This window comes from Harpegnathos saltator, unplaced genomic scaffold (genome assembly GCF_003227715.2).
Source record: "Harpegnathos saltator strain DR-91 unplaced genomic scaffold, Hsal_v8.6 scaffold63, whole genome shotgun sequence".
Lineage (NCBI taxonomy): Eukaryota > Metazoa > Arthropoda > Insecta > Hymenoptera > Formicidae > Harpegnathos > Harpegnathos saltator.
In genome coordinates, this window is record NW_020230460.1 from 660,710 (window position 1) to 684,591 (window position 23,882).

The window sequence follows — 23,882 nt, forward strand, 5'->3', positions numbered from 1 at the left end:
ATAAGATAGCTAATAGTTAAATGATCTGTTTATCTTTGTTTTTCTTTCAATTTAAACTTGAGTCATCTGTTTATCTTTGTTTTTCCTTCGATTTAAACGAAGACAGACATACAGGGTGTCTTAAAAATATCAGAACCCCAAGATAACTTTGCAGGATCAAGTTTTCATGAAAAACTTTAAATACAGAAGTTGTAGAAAATCGAGTAACAGACTTGATGGTGACCTTGAATTTGACCTTAGCCATGAGCTTTAAGGTCATTTGGAGATCAACTTGTGTTTTTTAAATGGGAACTCTTATTTTTTATTACACTGTTTTTTTCCACCAATTTATTTGAGTAACTTTTGTCTAAAACATTTTTTTATTTGCCTAATATTTTTTTAGATATCTGAGGAAAACTTGATAACTTTTTCAATATTTAACTTACGATATCTCACTAACTGTTTGTCGGAAGAAAAAATGATACGAGACTTTCTTGCTTTATTTAGTCTCAAGAATATATTGTTACAATAGTGCTCTGATTTTTGTTAATTTGATGATTTTGAAATTTCCAAATGTCACTAAGTTGACAAAAGTCAGGGCGCTATTGTAACAATATATTCTTGAGACTAAATAAAGGAAGAAAGTCTAGTACCACTTTTTCTTCCGACAAATAGTTAGCAAAGTATCGTAAGTTAAATATTGAAAAAGTTATCAAGTTTTCCTTAAATATCTCAAAAAATATTAGGTAAATAAAAAAATGTTTTAGACAAAAGTTGTTCAAATAAATTAGTAGTAAAAACAGTGTAATAAAAAATAAGGTTTCCCATTTAAAAAACGCAAGTTGATCTCCAAATGACCTTGAAGATCATGGCCAAGGTCAAATTCAAAGTCACCATCAAATCCGTTACTCGATTTTCTACAACTTCTGTATTTAAAGTTTTTCATGAAAACTTGATCCTGCAAAGTTATCCGGGGGTTCCGGTATTTTTAAGACACCCTGTATAATTTAGCTATTAGTTAACTTACCAAGGAGTTGGAACATCCGGCCCCTAGAGTGCAAGATTGTGCAGTTCAGCGACAGAAAACAAACCTCTGGTCTGGTCTCTTTAACCGAATCGACGCGTCGCACTGGAATTTCTCGTTTCTCTTCCCTTCGGCGTTGCATCGCAACTTGCTCTGCTCTCTAAAGGGAGCTCTAAAGAGCGCGAGCCACCAGGGTGCCTATTATGGAACTCGTCGGAATCGATTCCGATCGAATTTATTCCGTTATTTCCTAGATTTCTATTGTCTTTTCTAGGGGAAACGGAATTATTCCGATCGGAATCGATTCCGACGAGTTCCATAATAGGTATCCGGAGCTGCAAACTTACTGTTACACCTAGCCGTGGGAATCCCGAGGTGCGCTCCGTACGCCATCGCTCGCGTCCACATTCTCGAGATCAGTGATGCCCAACAGATCAGGATAATTGCAAAAATCATTCCTTAGACTCCAGCCACTCGCGAGGCGAGGAATTCTCCTGTGAAGCGGACAGATACAGCTTGACGTTAGCCGAGGATGCAGTCGGGGGCTTTCGTCTCGGCGCTTCGATAGATCGCAACATCGATCCGCCCCGGCCTTGGGTTGTCGGCACTGCTCGGTCTCCGCCGCCGAAAGCGCCCGATTCGACCTCGGACAACATCGGAGAGAACCATCGTCGCGGCGCTTCGGCGGGCTTCGCCGTATAGTTGGCGCGGTGGCGCGTGTCGTATGAGCGCAGTCTTACGCGGACCGTCAACCCTTGCGCACGGTAGCGACAAGAGGGTGCGAGCGAGCAACGGTGGCGCCCCGGCCATCTCTTTGATCCTCGTCCTCGCGAGTCGCGTAGAATTCGCGCGCGCGTCTCACACACACACACATCGTTTAACCCAATCCGCCGATCAAGCGCGCGCGTGTCTCTCGCATGTGCAGCGTCACGATTTTTTCCCGGAAGAAAGGATCGTCAGGAGGGAACAGCGTGACTTCTTCCTCCCCTCGCTCTCGGGAACCGCGAGTGTGAGTTCCGCGAGTCGAGTGGCATCCGCCTCCGTGATGAACGGAAACGCCAGGAGCGACGGTGATGCCGACGCGACGTCGTTGGGTGCGGACATCCTCAACCCCTTCGTGCATCGCTTGGAGCTCGACTCGACCTACGAGAAGCTCAAGGTCAGTATTTCTTTCTGTCTCGCTCGCTCTCTCGCTCCCTCTTTCTCTCTCATTCGCTCGCTCGCTCGCTCGCTCGTTCGCACTCGATAGCGGCTCCCGAGCGGGATCGATGCTCGTGCGTTTTAGGGAATGCCGTTGTAGCTGTCGTCGTCGCCGCCGCCGTCGCCACCGCCACCGCCGCGATGGCGAAGCGCGGCGGGGTGCTTCGATCGCGTTGCCGAGAAAGTGTGTGCGAGTGTGATGGACAACAACGCGCGCGCGGTCCGCATAGAGATGCCTGCGGGGATCTCTCACCCGTTGACATTCCCGAGGACGGTCAGTATCGCCGCGGTTGCGCAATAAAAATCGCGACGGCGATCTCGCGGGCGTCTCGAGTGTCGCGAGATGAAAATTTTAGTCGAACGGGAAATGGCCATTTTGAAAAGCGTTGCGATCGATCGTGGGGATCGATTGTGCGATGGAATTGGCAGGTAGGCTGGCCGTTTCCGGCTCCTTTGGGCCGTCCTCGCCCAAGGAGCTCTCGCAGCCGTTATGAAGGAGAGAACGTTTCACTGTGCCGGCGCACGAATGTTGAAACTTGACATGGTAACGGTAACGTGTACAAATAATTTATAACGGCACGATAATCATCCCCGTTAGATAAACCTGTATCATAGATAGACCTGTACATAGCGCGCAGGATGTCGGAGAATAAGAACGCAGGAGTAATTGTGAAAACAAACTCCGAGCCGGCTCTCCGAGGAGATATCGCTTGCGCTCGGTCACGAATAGGCCGGTTTTTCTCGAAGTTCGCCGTAGCGTGCTGGCGACTTTCACGCCGCGCGAGTCGCCGCGACCGCGACGGCGGTCGTGCCAGGTCACGCGCACGCGACGGTTATGATCGCGTTGTTTTTGCGTTTCTTGCCGGCCGAAAAATTTGTGCTCGTCCCCTCTCTCTCTCTCTCTCTCTCTGTGTGTCTCTCTCCCTTTATCGCTCACTCGCTCTTCCTCATTCATGGTCCACGGTCGAGGTGTCGTGACGACGACTATGGCCTGTCGTGCGGCTCGTGTAACTTCCGCCCCACTTTCTTCGACGCATTCTCGCGGGCTTCCATGCGAGCGCGACGTAAATGCAGCGGCGTGTTAGCCGTGAACAAGGTCACGTGAGCGGTCGTAACATACACTTAGGCAGATACACCTACCTTCGGGCGTAACATTACGAGTTGAACGCAGAAGCTGCAAAATCTCTCTCTCTTTCTCTCTCTCTTTCTCTCTCTCTCTCTCTCTCTCTCTCTCTCTCTCTCTCTCGGCTAGGGTTGCCAGATGGCCGGGATTTCCGGGAATTAGGGATGGGCGATACAGTATCGATATTCGAAAATATCGATACTTTTGGATCTAGAAATCGATACTTTGTATCGATATTTTTCTTTTCAATATTACTGTGTATCGATATTTCAAGAGCAATATCGGACTTCCGATACATTTGCGTACATATCCGATACAGTTCAATATGAATCATTAGTAATTCTATTGGGCGAAAACTTTAGCGTACCGAAACTTTTGGAACTAGCGCTACCAACCACAGCCATTCTTAGTTCCGTTTGCGTTTGAATTGTCACAAACCGTTGCAAATTAATGGCGAATTCGATTGACATGCACTCGCTCCGTCCCAGTGGCTAGTGACTTTTTGTTATTAGGCGCACTTGCTCGGAATGTGTGTACTTTTGTGCTAACCTGAGTGCGGGTAATTTAAGAAGCTTTCTGGATTTGCGTACATATCATGTAATTTGTTAAAAGTACTCCGTCTTAAACGAAAATGTCGCTGCAACTAAACAAATAATATTTTTAATCTGCACACATTTAGGCCGGTATTCATAGTCGGATCTTATATTTAAGACCGTCTTAAGTTCATCTTCAGATATTGTATGGATCATTTAATTGACTACATAGTATCTAAACATGAACTTAAGACGAACTTAAATATAAGGCTGCGTTCAGAAAATACAACGGTTATACAACGGTTGAGCAATTCGTCAATATACGTAATTGGATTCCTTCCTTTTTTCCTGTGAAATGACTAGGAATACATCTATTTCTGACGCATTCCAAAAACGGTAACTATGATAGATTTTAGTATAAACAAGTATAAATCAATAAATAAATATTTAGTAGGTACATAGTAAAAAATAAGGATATTAGTGGTATCGATATTTTTTATTCGATATTTTTAGTGTATCGATATTTCTATTTATGATACGTATCGATATGAAATATCGATATTTTCTATTATATCGCCCATTCCTACCGGGAGTGTCCCGGAAATCTTAAGCTTGTCCCGTGTCCAGGAATTTAAGTCTTCTGTCCCGGAAAATGAGAATTTCAACAAAATCATAATCATAATATTCATGTTTTTGACTAGTACCAGAGAGAAATCTGAGAGCGGTCACTACGATTTATGGGGCCGAATTTTTCAACGTGCCATCTAAGAAAATTAATGTCAAGTAAGCCATTCGCGTGGTAAAAAATACAATCGCACTGTTCGTGTCTAAACTTCTCTCTGCTGATACCTAATTCACGCATTTTTTTTCTTTTTTTTTTATTGAAGAAAATAAAGGTTGTAGCCGTAAGTACAAGCTTATCCGGCTAATTCACGCATCTGTTTGTTGCGAGTGCCGCACAGTGGCATCTCTTAGCCGTCTATCTCTCAGATTTAACTAAAATTCCTTAACAACCTATTTTGCAACCGTCGCCAAAAAATGTCCCGGAAATAGCCATTTCGCATCTGGCAACCCTACTCTCAGTCCGCTCTGTGCGGGTGTTTTGAATTTTCAACGGGCGCGCGGCGAGGCAATGGGGAATTTTTGCAATACCGTCTCTCAGATACGGTAAACGTAAATCGTGAACGTTATTCACTCGGAAATAACGTCGCTATGTACGCGACCAATAGCATCCACGATTAACATTTACCGTATCTGAGAGACGGTAAACGCAAATCGTGAAAGTTATTCCCTCAGAAATAACGTCACCATGTACGCGACCAACAGCATCCACGATCAACGTTTACCGCATCTGAGAGACGGTATTGCAAAAACTCTCTAGTTTGCGTTGCATACCCGAGCGTTTGCGATCAGCTGTTGAGAGACACGGCTCATCCGCTCGCTCGGGAAGAAGCTGCCGCCGTCCGAAGAACCTCATCGGCGCTAATCGAGTTACAATTTCGCGGTGCCGGAACGAGGCGGTGTAATACGGCTCGCGAGGCTGCGCGACCGTTTGTGGTATGTCGCTTTTGGAAAGTGTCGAACAGGTAGTGCTCGGTAACGCCGCGGGAATTCGGTCAAGAATGCGCAGAAGTGTCTCTAAGAAATCGCTTGTCCAGCGTTCACCAAATAGTCGGGGATTTTTAAGGCTCGGGATCGCCGGATTTTCTCGCGCGTTTCTGGAACACGTCTGGCGAGGCATACTCGAAAGTAAGAGAAAAAGGGCGTGCAAGTATAAAAACAAGCATAAAAATTGAGAGTAAAGAGAGTATAATTTCTACGAGGATACGCGAACATCCACAAGCGTGGATGTTCACGGACTGTGATCTAGCCGGAAAATCCGACAGGGAGGAGCGAGGAAGAGAAAAGAGAGGAAGCTGTACGCACCGCGTGCTTGGCAGACAATTTCTAAGCGCGGGCAATACTTTATCGCTTTATTTACGGCGAACCGCCGCGCATTTTCGAGGCACTAAAATCGAGGCCTGCACCTCTCTAACCGTTAATGCGACGCAAGTAACACTCCTTCGCGGACCGGTGCTTTCTCTTGTTAAAACATCGACGAGGCCCGCGAGATCGCGTAGAAAGTCGGGCTCCTGTAAGTATTGCGAGTGTGTAAAGTTACGAGACGTGACATTAAACGAAGAATGAAGTAACATTTGAAGCAATCGACCGATTCCTGCTCTACGCTCCTTCTGCGTACTTTTCCTCTCTCTCTCTCTCTCTCTCTCTCTCTCTCTCTCTCTCTCTCTCTCTCTCTCTCTCTCTCCTCTCTCTCTCTCTCTCTCTCTCTCTCTCTCTCTCGCTGCGTGCATTCAGTCAGAATTGGGAAGTAACTCGTTGCTTGTAACGACGCTACAGTTACAGTTATTTTTCTCTTCTTTTTTTCTTATTTTGGTAACTACAACTTAACTTCGTCCCGTCTTTTCCATCTGTAACTTAACTTAATTACACTTGCTTGATAACTAGTAACTAATTTAATAGTTACTTCAATAGTTACTTTATATATCATAAATTTAAGTTTCTGGCAGACCAGCACGATAATGCGACGTGCGATGCTTGATATCCAACAAGCGTACAGTTATTCTGGCTGCATTTGGAAAATGCGCTATTGCGTCATCTATCTTTATCGTTTATTAAAAACAAAGAATAAAATGACGCAATAGCGCTGATAGTCCCCTCTCCGAACGCAATCTGTATTTCTTTCAAAAAATTGTACGTCTATTAGATTTTTCCGTCGCGCGTCGTCAGTCCTTATTTGTTAACATAACCCGCGTTCAGTGTAAAGTACGCTGCGTAGTTTTAATTATATAAAAGATTCAAACAATGGATAAAACATTTCAATATTCGGAGAAGGATTGTAAAATGCCCCAGTATATGCAGAGATATTCAAGTTGCAGCAAAATTTGGAAACGAGAACAACTGGGCATTTCTCTGCAAAATTTGCGGTGGCAAAAACAATTATTCATGCAAGTAGAACTTCAAATGCAAATTTAAGAAAACATATGAGTGTAAGTCTTTATTTATAAAACATCAGTATATTTTTTCGTTGAAAATTTTAATTTTCGATATTAAGATTATTTTTGGTATTATCTTCATCAAATTCATTTTCACTTTTTTATAATTGTTATTATTAATCTTATACTGTTATTTAGTCGTAAAAAATAGATATGAATTGCTTATTTAACTTAATGAATCTAATTTGTAAAAATTATATATACAATACGAGGAACATAACAATCAATAAACTACATTTATATAAAATTGAAGGAATTTACACAATTACGAAATTTAAAATAATAGCACAATTATTGTAAAAAAATAACTGAAAAGTAACGACTCGTTACCTACTAAATAACTATAACTATAATATATTATTTTTGAAGGTCAGTAACTTGTAACTGTAACTATTGGGGACTTGAATAAGTTCTTGCTGCTTCCGGACAGATGGTGTTATCTTAGCCTTTTTACATCGGGCAATACTACAGCCAACTTCATCGTGAAACTCCACCATTAGGCTCGAAGTGACAGTATATGTTATTCCGCCGAAGCGTAAACAACATATTTTCTCATAACGTTAAACATGTCGAATTTCGTGCCAAAAAAAGAATATTTGCGGGGAATTTATTGCATTACTTTTTTCAAAAAAAATCTGAAGCACATAGAATTCTTGTGGAGACTTACGGCGACCATGCTCTGTCGGAAACAACATGCAGAGATTGGTTTAGACGCTTTAAAAATAATGATTTTGATGTTGAAGATAAAGAACGCTCTGGCGCACCGAAAATGTTTGAAGACGAAGAATTGGAAGCATTACTCGATGAAGACCCATGTCAGACGCAAAATGAACTTGCAAGAGTTGTAAGAGTTGATCACACAACAGTTGCCAAACGTTTAAAAGCATTAGGAATAATTCAAAAGCAAGGAAATTGGATGCCGTACGAATCGAAGCCGAGACGTCGAACGGCGTTTTTTCACGTGTGAACAGCTGCTCCAACGGCAGAAAAGGAAAGATTTTTTGCATCGTATCGTGACTGGCGCTGAAAAGTGGATACACTACGATAACCCGAAGCGTAGAAAATCGTGGGGTAAGCCCGGCCATGCATCAACATCGACGGCAAAGCCGAATATCCATGGTTCCAAGCTCATGTTCTGTATTTGGTGGGATCAGCTGGGTGTAGTATATTTTGAGCTCCTCAAACCCAACGAAACCATCACGGGAGATCGCTATCGACTACAATTGATGCGTTTGAGCCGAGCATTGAAGGAAAAACGGCCGCAATACGAGGAGAGACACAACAAAGTAATTTTGCAGCATGACAACGTTCGGCCACATGTTGCAAAACCAGTCAAAACCTACTTGGAAACGCTCAAATGGGAAGTCCTACCCCACCTGCCGTATTCACCGGACATTGCTCCTTCCGATTACCACTTGTTCCGATCGATGACTCACATGGCCTGGCTGAGCAGCACTTCCATTCTTATGAAGATGCCAAAAAATGGGTCGATTCGTGGATAACCTCCAAAGATGAGCCATTGGTTGCGTTCAGAAAACAAAGCGCTCACTGAGCGCTTAGTAACTATTGGTCCTTACTGTTAGATCCTTACATTCAGACCAATAACGTTGACGAATTACTCAACCGTTGTGTAACCGTTATGTTTTCTGAACGCAGCCATTTTTTCGACATGGTATTCGTATGCTGCCAGAAAGATGGGAGAAAGTAGTGGCTAGCGATGGACAATACTCTCAATAACATGTTCTTTACTAATTATTTTAAATAAAGCATTCATTTTCACGAAAAAACAGCGAGAACTTACTTAAGTCCCCAATAGTTAGTTTTTCAATGAAAAAGAACTGTAACTGTAATTAGATACTTTTATAAAGTAACTTTCCCAATTCTGCATTTAGTACAGTTAGTATGTTACATCTCACGTACATCATACGTGCATCGCAGGACACGTAGAGCCTTGCGTCTTCCTGCATCCTGCGTCTGTGGTATTAATTCGTCTTTTTCTACCGCTCGTCTCGCGCGCAATGGTCCTTAACCCTTTGAGGCACGCATTTTTCAGAAAATCCGAATACATTAAAATTTATACACGGGAGTTTCTGGGGTCGCTGATGACGAATTCGTTATCAGATTTTCGAAATTCAAGATGGCGGCTACAAAAATGAAAAATCGCGATAATTTCGGTGACAGTAGGTATTGTGGGGTTTTCAGAGTCGCTGATTACGAATTCGTTATCAGATTTTCGAAATTCAAGATGGCGGCTACAAATATGAAAAATCGTGATAATTTCGGTGACATCGGTGATTCGTAATCAGCGACTTTGGAAGCTAACCAAAGTACAATTTCAGCTAATCATATAAAAATTTTATGATCCGCCATCTTGGCAAATAAGTTTTAGAATTTGGACTTCAGATTCGTAATCAGCGAGCTCAAAAACTAACCAGAATACAATTTTAGCTAATTTTATGTACATTCTATGATCCGCCATCTTGAATCCGTCATCTTGGAAAATTAATTTTGGAATTTGGACCTCAGATTCGTAATCAGCGACCCAAAAAAACCCCCAAATCTTGATTTTGAGCAAAAAATTCACTCATAGTTCGTGGAAAACGATTTTTTTCTGTAAAAATGTGTATTTTTCACACTTTGTTTATTTATAATAAATAGACAACTTATGCAAAACACTTTTCAACCTTTCATATATGTTCCCATATCATATAAAAAGCTAAAAGACGCAAAAAACCCGATAAGAATCTGTCAAGTATGAAATATTTCATGAAAATGTGAGAACAAATAGGTCGGTAAGTATACTTACCACTATGCCTCAAAAGGTTAAATCGCGCGCGCTTGCATTCTCCAAAGGATTTTCCGCGCGAGGCTCCCTCGACATTGTTTCGTCGGATAACACAACGTAATCCAAATCGCGGGTGTTCTTCGCGATCTCGACCCGCCTGAGCGAAAGAAGACTCTCTGCAGCTTTTGTCGAACTTTGCGCCGATTCACGCTCTTGTTTGTGTCTTCATCCAGAGTTCACGTCCCGATCGTGAGATTTGATTCCTCCGCTGCAAAATATTCTCGACGTGCGCGTCTTTTACCTGTTCCTACATGTCGGGCATTTCGCGCGGAGTTACCTGCACGCGTCTTCAGCGAGATGAAACGAGAAGCGCACGACTAACGGAACTGCGAAACGTAACGAACGGTACTTCATATCCCATCTTGCTCGCGCCGCGTTGATCCTTTCTTTCTTCTTTCTACATCTCATCATAGGAGAAGTGGAAGCCGCCGGTGGGCGCCTCTCTTTGCGCAACCTTGACCGCGTGACAGGCGACGTGCACGAGCCAGTTACACATTTCCTTATAAACCGCGCGTCCGATTTTTTTCGTCGACGATTGCACCTTATGCGATGATCGGCGAGAGAATCTTCGGTGGAACTTCGTTCCCCTGATGTGTCGTTCCGAGCTCTATTCGCGATGCATGCACCTACCGGTCGAATGATTCACAGGCGCTTTCTTCATCTCGAGCTTATGGTAAATTATTGTAATAAGACGCCGCGGGGCGGAAGTTTACGTTATTAATTTACAGCGTGCCGCTGAACCGCACGGAAGATTTCCGGGAAGATTGAACGTTCGCGGCGTGTGTTTCAGACGATATTCCTAACAATTGCCCTCCTGCCGTTCAGGCTCGCCGCCATCACGACTTTGATGATACTGGCGTGGCTGCTGGCCTGCCTGGGTCTCCATGGATTATCCGAGGAGGATCTTCGGCGAGCTCCTCTCAAAGGATGGAGGCGGTATGTTCGAGCGAAAACTAGCGGTGCGCGATAATTTTACCGAGGCCGCAGACGGTCCTTTCTCATTGTCTCTCTCTCTCTCTCTCTTTCTTTCTCTCTTTTCCTCATCTCTTGTCCCGCGTCTGTCCTTTTGTGTTATTCGCCTTAACATCAACTCTCCGATGAGGTCGCTTTCAGTCCTTTCCTCCTATTCTACGCTACGGCATTACGTCGCCTCACTTTTACTAGCAAACTGAGCCTGTACAAATCTTCGGAATGTGTGCTGCCCGAGTGTACTTGGAAATTCATAGATCCTGGAGTTGGACCGGGAAGAGGGACCACAGGAGACCGGAGGCTCTCGGAGGTGTTTAATGTCTCACGGAGCTGTAGACATAGAAGTCGAGTTGAATGAACGATTTGGAGGATAACGTGACTAATGAGACTGCGGCTGAGCGTAACCGAAATGATATCATCAAGCGAGTATCATGCATCATGTAAGGTCAACTTTTTGCTCGGTGGAACATAAGGTCGGCTTCTCTGCTTTGACACACAAGGTTGTCGTGTTTGATTATGATACTCAAAGCTATTGTGATATTTAAAGATTATTTCACACATAATGGAACGCCTCGTTCTATGTTCTCTCGCTTACTTGAACAATTCCCTGGGATTGTTGTCGGTCCAAGTGAAAAATTAGTTAATCTTCACTGAATCAGTATATTTCCTTCGATTCAAATGTTGATTCCCGATGTGTAGATTGGTACTTCGTTATTTCAAATTTCGGATTGAAATTATTAAAATTCAGCAAGAGTTATATTTGACACCCAAAAAGAAAAAGGAATTTCAAAACAAGCGGAATCACCTAAATTTTAGAGGATTTTATTCTTATATGTGGCATCAAGAGGATTCCTCTAGAATTAAGAGAAAAATATTATAAACACATTATTCTTAAAGTTAGAGGGATTATATGTTGTGTGTATAATACAAATCTCATTGACTTTAATATAAATTTCTTCTTATACACAGATTATTTAATCTTTTTTTAAGAGGATTATTATTTATTTTTACTGTACTTTATTCTTTCTGGTTACACTAATTAATTTGGAAAAATTATTATAATGTATAGCGAAAAATAATATATAGATGTACTTCTGGCTCCAATTTTACAATAAGTAGACACGAATGAAATAAGATCATCATAACAAACAAATTTCCAATCAGTTTTGTTATGGTCTTTATAGCTACAAAAGTGTTCATCATAACCAATTGTATGAAACATAGTTAAAAAAAAGAATATATTCAATTCCTTACAATAGATTATAAATTGTATTTGACCAAATATAGATAAATTATCTTATATATGTTACAGCAGCACACATACCTTTTTTTAAAAAGCATTCCAAATATTCTGACCCAGCATGAGCATATGATTATTTTTTCGCTCATGTTTGGAGCTAGAGCATGACTGAACAAAAGAAGCCGACATTCAAATTAACGTATCCATCTTCACATAAGAGGGAAATTAATTGATATGAGAGGAAATCCTCTTGAAATAAGAGGAAAACAGTTAAAATAATATCCAATAAATTTTAGATGAATGGTTCACTTTAATCGCTTTATCGAAAGAGGAATCCTTTTCCTGTAAAAGGCTTCGCTTAGAATATGAGACTATGGGAAAAATCACTTTACAAATAGAATACTTATTTTCGGGTGTTTGATTATTTAACGCACGTTTTACGTACAGACAATTGCCAGTGCTTGACCGACAATAACGGCTATGTGAAAACATGAAGAACGGAAAGTACCAACTTTTGTTTTATCTTATATCTGTTGCACGAGCGTATGTTGTTTATAATTTAATCAAGCTGACTGAGGCCTTCAAATAAGAGAGAAAAGTCAATAAAGCAACCTCGCGCCATGGAAGGTCGCGATAAAAGTGGCTCGGCTAGAAGTAACATTTGTGAAGCACCTACGAGTAGTCGTAGCACCCGGTGAGATAGATTTACAAGTTTCTGAATTATTCACGAGGCAGAATCACTTGTTTGGAGTCACACGATTAGTACCGTTATAGGCGGCATCTCGTCTAAATAAAGACACAAATCGATGTGCTTCCGAGTGGGCATCCAAAGTACAAAGAACGTTGAGACGGTTTCACGAAGGATCTAAGGATTTCCAAGTATGCTCCCCGCGGATTCCTCTAGAGCCTAGAGGACCCAAGGCTACTACCCGGGAGGTGGAGGAATATATTTATTAATATACCGATTAATATATTTCCCGCGTAGACGTCCTATCCGAGAAACGGGATCCTTCTTTAATCCTCAGAAGTAGAAAATCGCATCGGACGATGGTGCATGCACACTGCAAGTAAAACCACTTAAAAACAGAGACATGCGCATCGTGATCTGCTGGATGATGCGGGCATTATTTCTCTGCGGCGGTTTCCATCATCTGAAGGTCAAGGGCCGGAAGGCGGAGACTAAGGACGCGCCGGTGCTGGCTCTCGCCCCGCATTCCAGTTTCTTCGATGCACTTCCGGTCGTGTACCTCGGCGGACCGAGCATCGTCGCCAAAGGGGAGAATAGACGCCTCCCTTTCTTCGGAAGTAGGTCGCCCACCATCAAGTTGTCGTCCAACGATGATGACGAGTCAATTTTGGCCGATAAGGAGAGGTCGCCGTGTATTTGTTTTTTTCTCAGTTTTTCTCGGTTTTCGGATGTAGTCGGAAGACTGAATGTGTACAGGGTGTAACAGCAACATACAGGTCAATATGACGGGTTGCTTGCTCCTATTCGGATGATAATGCAGAGGTTTCCGAAAAAGTCACTCGTTGACTTTGTTGATAATGATATTCCCAGTTATGACAAATGCAACTAACTTTGCACCGTGTTCGTTATGACAGTTTATCGACCGTTTACCGACAGGAGTCGAACCTTATTGAATTAAAAAAGATTTTTAAAAAATGAAACTGAGAAATAAATATTACGGAATAAAGCAGAATAAATAAGAGTAATATTTAAAGAGACAAATAATATAACATATTTCCTGGTTCCGCATAATTTCTTAATTGTTTTCTCACGTTGGAAAATTCGATAGAAATTGGAGATTAGGAAGAACGATACAGAAATATTTAAAAGTCTTATATACTATATTTCATCCATATTTCTACAAAAAATAGACTACAAACGCAATATACATATTGGTTGCAATTTAATCAACCGCAACTATCAAGCTGCAAAAAATTTCGAAAAACAGGCCCTATTTTCGATGCCAAGATACAAGACTATAATGTACCGAAAAGATGTCGCTTGATAGTTGCGGTCGATTAAATTGCAACCAATATTTATATTGCGTTTCTAGTCCATTCATACTTTTGCAATCTTTTGTAGAAACATAGATGAAATACAATATGTAAGACTTTTAAATATTTTTATATCGTTCTTTCTAATCTCCAATTTCTATCGAACTTTTCAACGTGAGAAAACAATTAAGAAATTATACAAAACCAGGAAATGTGTTGTATTATTTATCTCTTTAAGTATTACTCTTGTTTATTCTGCTTTATTCCGTAATATTTATTTCTCAGTTTTATCTTTTAAATATCTTTTTAATTCAATGAGGCTCGGCTCCTGTCGGTAAACGGTCGATAAATTCGATATCGGTCACAACAATCACGGTGCAAAGTTAAGGTCATTCTATAATACGTGTCGTAAGTTGTAAGCCGTAAGAATTGGCGAATCACAATCAATTATTATAAAAATAATCTGCCATAATTGGTCAGTTCTTACGGCTTACAACTTACGACACGTATTGTAGAATGACCTTAAGTTGCATTTGTCATAACTAGGAACACTGCAAATATCATTATCAATAAAGTCAACGAGTGACTTTTTCGGCAACCTCTGCATTATCATCCGAATAGGAGCAAGCAACCCGTGCTACTGACCTGTATGTTGCTGTTACACCCTGTACACGACGGCGCCAGCAAGATTGCGAGATGTTAACTTTAGGCGAAAAATTACTTTTTTGCTGATAGTGTAATGAGTATATGCAAATGAATGCTCTTATTCGCGACCTCTCCTTGCGATAAGCAAAAGATCTAACTTTAGCACCGCAAAGCCGTGATGTCTTGTTCGTTTACTTTATTGTATATAATATTGTTATGTACATACACACGTGCGCGCGCGCACATAATTGGTGGATGGGATTTACTCGTTGGCAACTAACATAAAGCAGTTATTCCGTACTTACATTTCGGTAGCGTAGTTTTTCTAAATAATACGTTTCATCTCATTTGACTCCTTGACCAGTAAATTCGATCGCAATTGAATTACTCTAAACTACCAGTCTAGGGGTTAAATACAACACACCGTCCAATAACCACCAACTCTCTGATGCACCGTTCGCGATGTTCATACTACGCGAATATTATGCAACGTGTAGCATCTAAAACAGGCCACCTGAATAACTTAGAAAATATGCAAGATAGAAAAAAATTTTAAATATAGAATTTGTAGAGCTTCAAGTGTTGCAGATAGCAATATTAGTACGACCTTGAACAGCGTCGAAGTTACGGAAAGGTCACCTTGAATTTTTTAAATGGAAACGTCCATTTTTTTATTATATCTTCTTCTTCTACCAATTAATTTGAACAAATGTTTGAACTTAATTCGAACGAATTAATTTGAACAACTTCTGTCTGAAACATTTTTTTACTTGCCTAATATCTTTTAGTGATACGAGACATTTTTACTCTACTTGGTCTCAAGAATAAATTGTTACAATAGCGCCCTAACTTATAATAATTTGATGATTTTGAAATTTAAAAAAATCGATAAGTTAACAAAAGTTAGAGCATTATTGTAACAATATATTCTTAAGATCAAATAAAGCAAAAAAGTCTAGTACTATTTTTCTTTCCGATAAATAATTACCGAGATATTGTAAGCCAAATATTGAAAAAAGTTACCAAATTTTTCTTAAATATCTCAAAAAACATGAGGCAAAAAAACATGTTTCAGACACAAGTTGTTCTCAAATTAATTGGTAGAAAAAAAATGGTATAATAAAAAGTGGGATTTTCCATTAAAAAAATTCAAGGTAACCTTCCCATAATCTTGATGACGCCGTTCAAGGTCACACTGGTATTGCTATGTGATACCAGTGTGACCTTGAACCAATTGAAATTGTAGGGGTCATTGAACCCTACAATTTCTATATTTAACATTTTTTCTCTATCTTGCATATTTTCAAAGTTATTCAGCTGTCCTGTTTTAGATGAATCATCCTTGGACATTTGCCGTTTCTCGCACGTCAAGTATATAATCGGAAGCGTGTGTCAATTGAGATGTAGGTCTTTAGAGAAAAAATGTGATATTCTCACGGCGAAAAACATCTCGCTTGCATCAGAGAAGCCAAGAGGGGAGCGCAAAAGTGCTTGTCGGTGCTTATGCGGTGCAGTTCTAAATTCGCAACTAACTTCTCTCGGCTGTTGTCGAAACTCGAATCGCTTATTGAAACACTTTCACCGTCTTCTTCTTCGTCCTTTTCTTCTCTATCAATTCGATCATGTAGAAAGTGCATTGGACGGACCTGTGTCGAGAGTTCGCCTCTCGCGCGTCCGTTTCGCGATATCATCGGCGTATCGATACTGCTCGCCGCCGATGCCTACCTTAAGAATACCTGAGACGCTGTGATGTTCAGCGTCTCCGACTGCAGGCTCCACTGCATGTGTATGTGTACACTTTCTCGATTGAAACCCGCAGCAAAATAGTGCCGTGGCTATGTTACTTGGGCCGACTTACTTACCAAGCTGGCGGGATGAAAATCGTGGTTCGAGGGAGACAGGCTTCCAGATCGGAAGCGCCGATTCTGGTGCTCGCTCCGCACTCGACTTTCATAGACGGCGGCATTGTTTACGTCACCGGATTTCCCTCGATCATCGTCAGGCGAGAGTCAGGATTAAATCCGTTTATCGGAAGTAGGTGGTACAGTTTTTCTCGCTCCTTTCACTTCTCTCTTATTCTCTTCTCTCGTCATTCGTCGCGCTATACATGCCGGTTTCTCCTTTCTTTCTTTCGAGACATAATTTCTTGTTAAACTCCGATTAGAGTCATGAGTCAGAAAATATCCATATAGCAATATGACATCCTCCAGAAATCCTAAAAACGTCCAGAACGGACATTATCTTGTGGATATCCGAATGTTATCCCGGGATATACTTTGGATCTTTAAGACATCCTGAAGATTTCTACGGGATATGTTATGGATATTTCCTAGGTGTCTAAAGGAAAAGGAGGAAACAGTCTTTTGAATTTGCTGACTCCGAATTATACAAAATCTTGTCTCTTCTGTTTGAATTACAAATATAAAGAAGATATAAGGAAATATAAAAAAAAAGCATTTGACTCGATTCCAGATCGAAATTCGCAGAACACATTAGCAGTCTATTCTTAGAAACGAAACATTTTTTAATCTTTTTAAATTTTAATCTCTCGGAATTCTAAAATCTTTCAACTCTAAAAAAAATCGAGCAATTGATTCAATTTGCTAAATCCAACTTAGAATCGAGTGTCGAATGCTTCCTTCTCCTTATATTTATAATTTAAGCGGGAAAGATAGGAAGCAGACATATACAGGGTGTCCGGGATCTTTCGGAAACGAAAAATTGTGAAGATTAATCAGATCAAACTGAGAAGAAAAGTTATAATGTACTATTTTGAAAAAATCGCAACAGTTATTAAACTATTAATGACCACATCTAGAGGTTTTTTTAATTGATAACTTTAAAATTTGCATATTTTTTGCAAAATAATAAATTTACAGTTATGTAACGGTTATTGTGCCTAGCGATAGATATGAATATATTGAACTTTAAACCTTGAATCTTGAATCTGTCGCTAGGTACAATTGCCGCTTCTAAATGTGATCATTTTCAATCATTAATAACTGTGGTTTTTGCAAAATGGTACTTGACTTTTCTTTTTTGATCTGATTAATCTTCACAATTTTTTGTTTCCAAAAGATTATATCTCGACATAACTCGGAATCAGCAGGCTATATTTCTACTGTTTATCCTTGAGACATCTCTCAGAAGGTAGTGCTGTTTAGAGACTCTTATCAGAGACTAGCGGATATGCGATAGACATTTATGGGAAGTTTATATTTTATTACAGTACTCTATAACATTCTGAAATTGCTTCCAATGTTGCTGTAATTAATGAAGTCAAGTACGCACATAGAATTCTCATTTAAAATATTCACAACGGCACAAGTAAATATCCTGAAAATATCCCAGGGTTATCATGGATGTGTCCAGAATCATCGCGAGGACGTTTTGTGCTATCTGGGTAACAAAAATTAAACCGCGCACAATGGAGAATTTACAGAGATTTTGAGGTGCGTTGCGTGCGCGTACAATTGAATAAAAAAATATCACCCAGCGTTAGCCATTCCGGCGAGCGCAAGAATGGACTTTGTAACGATTAGTGTAAGGTTGTACAACGGAGAAAATAATAACCGTCGCGCTCGGTATCGGTGACGCGCGTATCGTTATCATTAAACTATTTATGCCCGTTTCTTCCAACTTTAGTCTTAACTTATGGTTCAGTAAAACTTCAGTTGAGCATAACTTTCAGTTTAATATTAAATGGTTTCTACGAACACTCCATCTAGAACGTTTAGCTAAACTTATAACTCGTACGATATAAGAGACTTAAAGGGACTGGAGGGTCAGATTACTGAAAAATCGTGCTTGTTTTTGATAATGATTTTGTGACGAACTGAATATATGTGCAAGAATGAAAATTTTACATATATTTATATAACATATGAAGAGTAGGAAAATTTTGTTTTTAAACAAATACTTATATAAATATACGTCCACTTAAATTTTAAACGCGTTTTTCTCGGAATTTTATTGTTCAACTTTTTGCAGTGATTTCTCCGAAACTGAGCTTCGTATCGATTTGAAATTTTGAAAGTAATAATATTTGTTCATGTGGCTCTCAGGTGATGAACCAATGGACAACTCTGTCAAAATATTTCATTCCGAGATATTAATTTTTTTATTGTAAAAGAACTGAAAAATTTGAATTTTTTCCTAATAATAGCTGCCATTTTGTTCATTTTGTTCGATTTTTTTTTCTAGTGGTTCACCGGATAATGATAAGTCTCCTCAAGATTTCTAGCTAAAATTCGCTCTGATTGGACCACCGAGAGCCGAGATATTACTGCAAAAACGATAACGTGAAAATAAAAAGGAGAGTATATATGATATTTCAGCTGTACAGGGTGATCCGAAATTCCCACATTCGAAGTACAGGCCACGATACTTTATGCTAAAATAAACAACTTTTTCCTTTAACAAAATTGCGTCCGACAAGTAGTTTTTGCAGAAGAACGTATTAAAGTTAACGAATAAGTGCTCTTGTCTACGTAACGCTCAGGGCAGGCTCGCGCGCCTCATTCGCGTGTATCTAATTAATGAGTATTCTAGTATTCATAAGTAATATCTTTTAAGACGGCTCTATTGTAATTAGTTTACGACATCTTAAAATTATACTTAAGACAATATTTAAATAATAAGAATCAAATATAAACAATATCGGAATTTCACAATTCGGCGCAATTGTGGCGCAAATCTCAAAATTTATATTTGTTACCTCCGTCGTGTTGTAATGAACAGTATGAGTGAAGGGAAGATGGCAGATAAACAACAACGCAAACTCAAATGTTCCAAATTTCTCCGACGCAGAGAAAATGATTTTAATAAATTTAACGTAACAATATAAAGATGTTCTTGAAAATAAGAAGTCTGACACGATAACCTTAAAAGATAAAGAAAAGTGCTGGAAAATTATAGAAAACTTATTTAAAATAGTAGATCTTCGAAGTACGAATGTCGAAGTGCTGAAGTTTTGAGAAGCTGTTGGGATAATTTAAAAGAAAGACAAGAAAATATTTTGCTGATGAAAAGAAGAGCAGCTGTATAAAACAGCTGTGTAAATATTGTAGTTTTTACATGGCATTTCCTACTATGAATTCCATTATTTTAAATATTGGGAATCGAATCTCTAAATAATTATTAAATTAAAAGAAAAACATATGCAATTTATAGTTACAAACGCAATGCATGTTGCATATATCTAAGATATTAAAGATGTGCATTTTTTACTTGTAAGTTTATTAAATAAATTTGCATATTGCATATTTGCAAACTAGGTTAACAGCTATTTTCTTGTATTAGATAGGCTAGAATTACATTTTTAACTGGACAGTAAAAAGCTTTAAACAGCCCACATCGGCCGCTTAAATTAAACTTAGTTAACATACATTTAAACCTGGACAAATTGTTGAAATCAACACTTTGCTAAACTTTGGTTAACCGAATGTCACTAGGGATTAACTTTTTAAACTGCGTTGGTAGAAACGGGCATTAGACGCAGCAAAGATGATCCGAGACCAAATTAGTTTATCGATAGTTTCCGGCTGCCAGTTGCATCAAGACCCGAGTATCTGTATTGTTTATAACGAGAGTGGGGTTAGCATTTTGCGAGACGTATTAACGGAAACGTCACGAGTCGAATGGCGGCGATGGTACTAAAAAGAAAAAAAGAAAAAAAAACAATCGAGACGAATCCCATTCACCACGTTATGTACGACGAGAGTGACTTCGGAAAGAGCAGGCGCACTCGCGAGAGTTCCGCTAATTAATACTACCGGCGATTGCGATCGCCGGTGAAGCAACGATTGGCAACAACTTGCCGTTTGCAAAATGATCGACCTTAATTCGGCGCGCAAGTACGTCACGATTGATTTCCGGCCACGAGGGAACAATTATCCGCCAAACGACTGTCAATTGCCGAATGAGAACTCGTCTCGCTCGTGCAAAACTCCGTCGCGAGTTTCCCTGCAAATGTATCGTTCCGAAATCACGACGAGCTAGTTAGACTCGAACGAATATGATACGCTGCAGGTCGTGATTATTTCATCGACACATGTGTGCATTTCTTTCTCTCTCTCTCTCTCTCTCTCTTTCTCTCTCTCTCTCTCTCTCTCTCTCTCTCTCTCTCGACCATACACTCGCATTGTGCCTTTCATGTTCGATGTGTGTAGAGCTCATCAATTATACGCAACCGGTGTACGTGTGGAGGGAAGACCCTAATTCCCGGCAGAACACCATCAAGGAAATCATCGAGAGAACCACTTCCAAGGAAGATTGGCCGCAGGTAGGCAGAGCGTATGATGTCATGCATCAGTTTGCAAAAATTGTAGCGTTAATAAAGAGGAGGAAAGAAAGGGAAACCCCGGGAAGGGAAAGAGTAAGAGACAGTTTATACAAGCTGTTCCCCTTTATAATGCTCGGAATAATTCATGGTTTGCGAGGTGCACGCGAGCTTGCAATCAAGGTTGGCGTCGTGCACTTGTTGCAAATCGTTACCCTCCGCCTCGCAGCTCGTGGTGTAACTGACCGATTCTTCCTGCAGGTTATGATATTTCCCGAAGGAACCTGCACAAACCGGTCATGCTTGATCACTTTCAAATCAGGCGCATTCTATCCAGGCGTGCCTGTGCAACCGGTATGCATCAGGTACCCTAACAAGCTGGACACGGTGACGTGGACTTGGGAAGGTCCTGGCGCGTAAGTACGGATATTTATTTCCGCGTCTCTCTGCGTCTTCTTCATTCACTCAGCTTCACACGCAAAAAGAGAGAGAGAGAGAGAGAGAGAGTGCGTCATGTGCGTATGTGTCTCTGTAATCTTCATCCGGTTATATCGAATTGCAGGTTGAAACTATTATGGCTGACGTTGACGCAATTAAACAGCAGCTGCGAGATCGAGTTCCTCCCTGTGTATAATCCGAGCGAGGCGGAGAAAATGGATCCCAAGCTGTACGCGAACAATGTGCGACGCCTCATGGCAGAGTAAGTGCGTTGTCCGGGCGTCTCTTTTCAACAACGTCTTCCTTTCTCCCTTCGTAACGTTATCACGTGATCCCTCGATGCCTTTTGCGCAGAGCTTTGAAGATTCCCGTGTCGGACTACACGTACGATGACTGCCGGATAATTCAAAAGGCTCATCAGCTGCATCTCCCGTATGCGTCCAGTATTGTGAAGACTCACAAGCTTCGGTGCAAGCTAGGGTAAGTAATGGTACACAAACATGCAAGTGTCGTAGAATGTATGTTGTTTCCTGAATCCTCTTTTGATCTGCGTTGCAGCCTGGTGGCATCGAAAACGGAAGAAGAGCTTGTTCAGAAGAAAACGACCAACTTCGGCGACGTGAACCTGCAGGAATTCGCGCAAATTCTAAGACTGGACGAGAAGGACCCGACCACTCAACAATTGTTCCGCATTCACGATAGGGTTTGCACTTATACCGTGAAACTTGCACGATACGGTGTGCATTTCGACAAAGGTGTTGGTTAAATTTCGCTTGGTTCTTTCAGCTCGGCCAAGGAAAGATCGATCTTCAGGAATATATCTTCACTGTGCTGGTCACGGCAAATGCGTCTACGGAATTAGACAAGGTCGAAGTCGCGTTCGACGTGAGTACCGACCGTTTATATATAGCTGCACCGTGTACATAGCATATGAACTTTTATTTTTACGCGATCACATTGTGTCACAGGTTTGCGGCTCGAAGACAACGTCGTGCCTGACCCAATCGGAACTCAGGAAAGCCTTGAGGTTATCGCTACGTATGCAACCGGAAGAGTCCGACAGGATCTTTCAACAGGCTAGGAACGATGAAAACGACGTCACAGTGAGCTTCGGTAAAAATGCCTACCGCTGTTGGTCCTCTCGTCTTTATCTCTTAATCTCTTAGCATTAATGCTGGATAAAATGTTTTCCTCGTTTTTTCGAAACGGTTGATCTCTTGCAGATGACGTTCTGACGCAATTGTCAAACCGTGCGGAGTACACGCATTTGTTCGCTGCGAGCAACGAAAGTTCAAAGAAGGCCATTTGAAAGTGTCTTTTGGCGCCCGATGTTCCACCCAGAGGACATCGTGGCAGACCCTTTCACAATCCCATCTGCTCCATCCCTGTATGAAAAACGCATCCGATGCTTCAAGGATCTAATGCGAAATTATTTTGTCGTTGGCGGAAGTTGCAGTCGCGAGAACCTAGACAACTAGCTTGTCTTTCCTATAATTCTGTAAATTAGAGAAAGTCAAGAACTTAGCGATATAGGAAGTTAACAATTACGAGATTCAAGGGTTCGAAGTCATCCTAGATTTGATAAATTCCAAAATATTTAGTTATACGACGGTTGTAGAAATCAAGCGATATACGAAAATCCAAAGATACGCAGAACCCGAACAGAACTGGAGATTTGAAGGTTTGGTAATTCCTAAAGGACAAAAACGCCGCGATTTCTGAAGACCGATAAAATTCTGTTTAAGAATCTGGAAAAATCTGAAAGCCTAAAAACTCGAGGGAAGGAAGTACCCTAGAGTGCATTGAAAAGAGAATAGCTCGCAAAAATTTTCAAAATATGAGGATTCTATGACGCATGCTTGATCGAGGATCTGCTAAATGTATGTAGAATCCTAAAGGAGAAGAGCAATTTTGCCACAGTTACTTTGCTGTATATGACGAACTTAGTTGAATGAACCAGTCATGAAAGTTCCCGTAGCTCGAGAGGATTTGAGGTCCCCTGGTGACGTAGGGCTTGGATATATATTTAGAGAGCAAAAAAAAGACGAAAACGAGCAGATAATTACATGATTTATTTTTTGGCTCGATAGTTTGATGATGCCGCGAGATTCGGTACACATGTGCAGACATGCAGTCATGCACACACGGAGATACAAATGTACGATAACAGTTGCATGCATACTTGTTGCACACCGCGACTGGCACATATAGAGGCACACGTATATATGTACACACACCCACACAAACAGGGGAGGGATGCAGCAAGATTATGCGAATCGATCGTCTACACCGTCTGCGTATGCGCGCGCAAGTGCGCAATTCATGTATGTACGCATGTATGTATGTATATATATACAAAGAAGAATATGCGGGTGCAGCTAAAGAGAGCATCCTTTGTAATATCCTGTATATGAGCGAAATGGCCAAACTCCAACAGCGCATTGTAGTGGTCATTATAAGTTGAGAGCGGACATATGTATGTTGAGTTATAGAACATTTTACTACGAACGAGTATGTTGAAAAATAACAGTATTTATTGAACCGAGACCTTG

General features: G+C 40.8%; 1 protein-coding gene across 5 annotated transcripts; it reads left to right on the top strand.

The window, feature by feature from the left end:
• Positions 1 to 1,706: 1,706 nt before the first annotated feature.
• LPCAT (lysophosphatidylcholine acyltransferase) lies at positions 1,707 to 23,877 on the top strand. 5 transcript variants are annotated; one of them, XM_011151611.3, is made up of 11 exons: positions 1,707 to 2,162; positions 10,548 to 10,693; positions 13,054 to 13,271; positions 20,783 to 20,895; positions 21,154 to 21,308; positions 21,455 to 21,592; positions 21,685 to 21,810; positions 21,889 to 22,033; positions 22,117 to 22,215; positions 22,299 to 22,443; positions 22,554 to 23,877. In XM_011151611.3, exons 1-11 carry the CDS (start codon positions 1,728 to 1,730, stop codon positions 22,637 to 22,639), a joined length of 1,806 nt encoding a protein of 601 aa, XP_011149913.1. In that variant the 5' UTR covers positions 1,707 to 1,727; the 3' UTR covers positions 22,640 to 23,877. The 5 variants fall into 5 exon arrangements, with proteins under 5 accessions (XP_011149913.1, XP_025160396.1, XP_011149922.2 ...); XM_011151620.3 differs by lacking the exon at positions 13,054 to 13,271 and adding an exon at positions 16,432 to 16,646 and having other exon boundaries at positions 2,123 to 2,162; XM_025304609.1 differs by lacking the exons at positions 1,707 to 2,162; positions 13,054 to 13,271 and adding exons at positions 2,332 to 2,747; positions 16,432 to 16,646.
• The last annotated feature ends 5 nt before the right edge of the window (positions 23,878 to 23,882 follow it).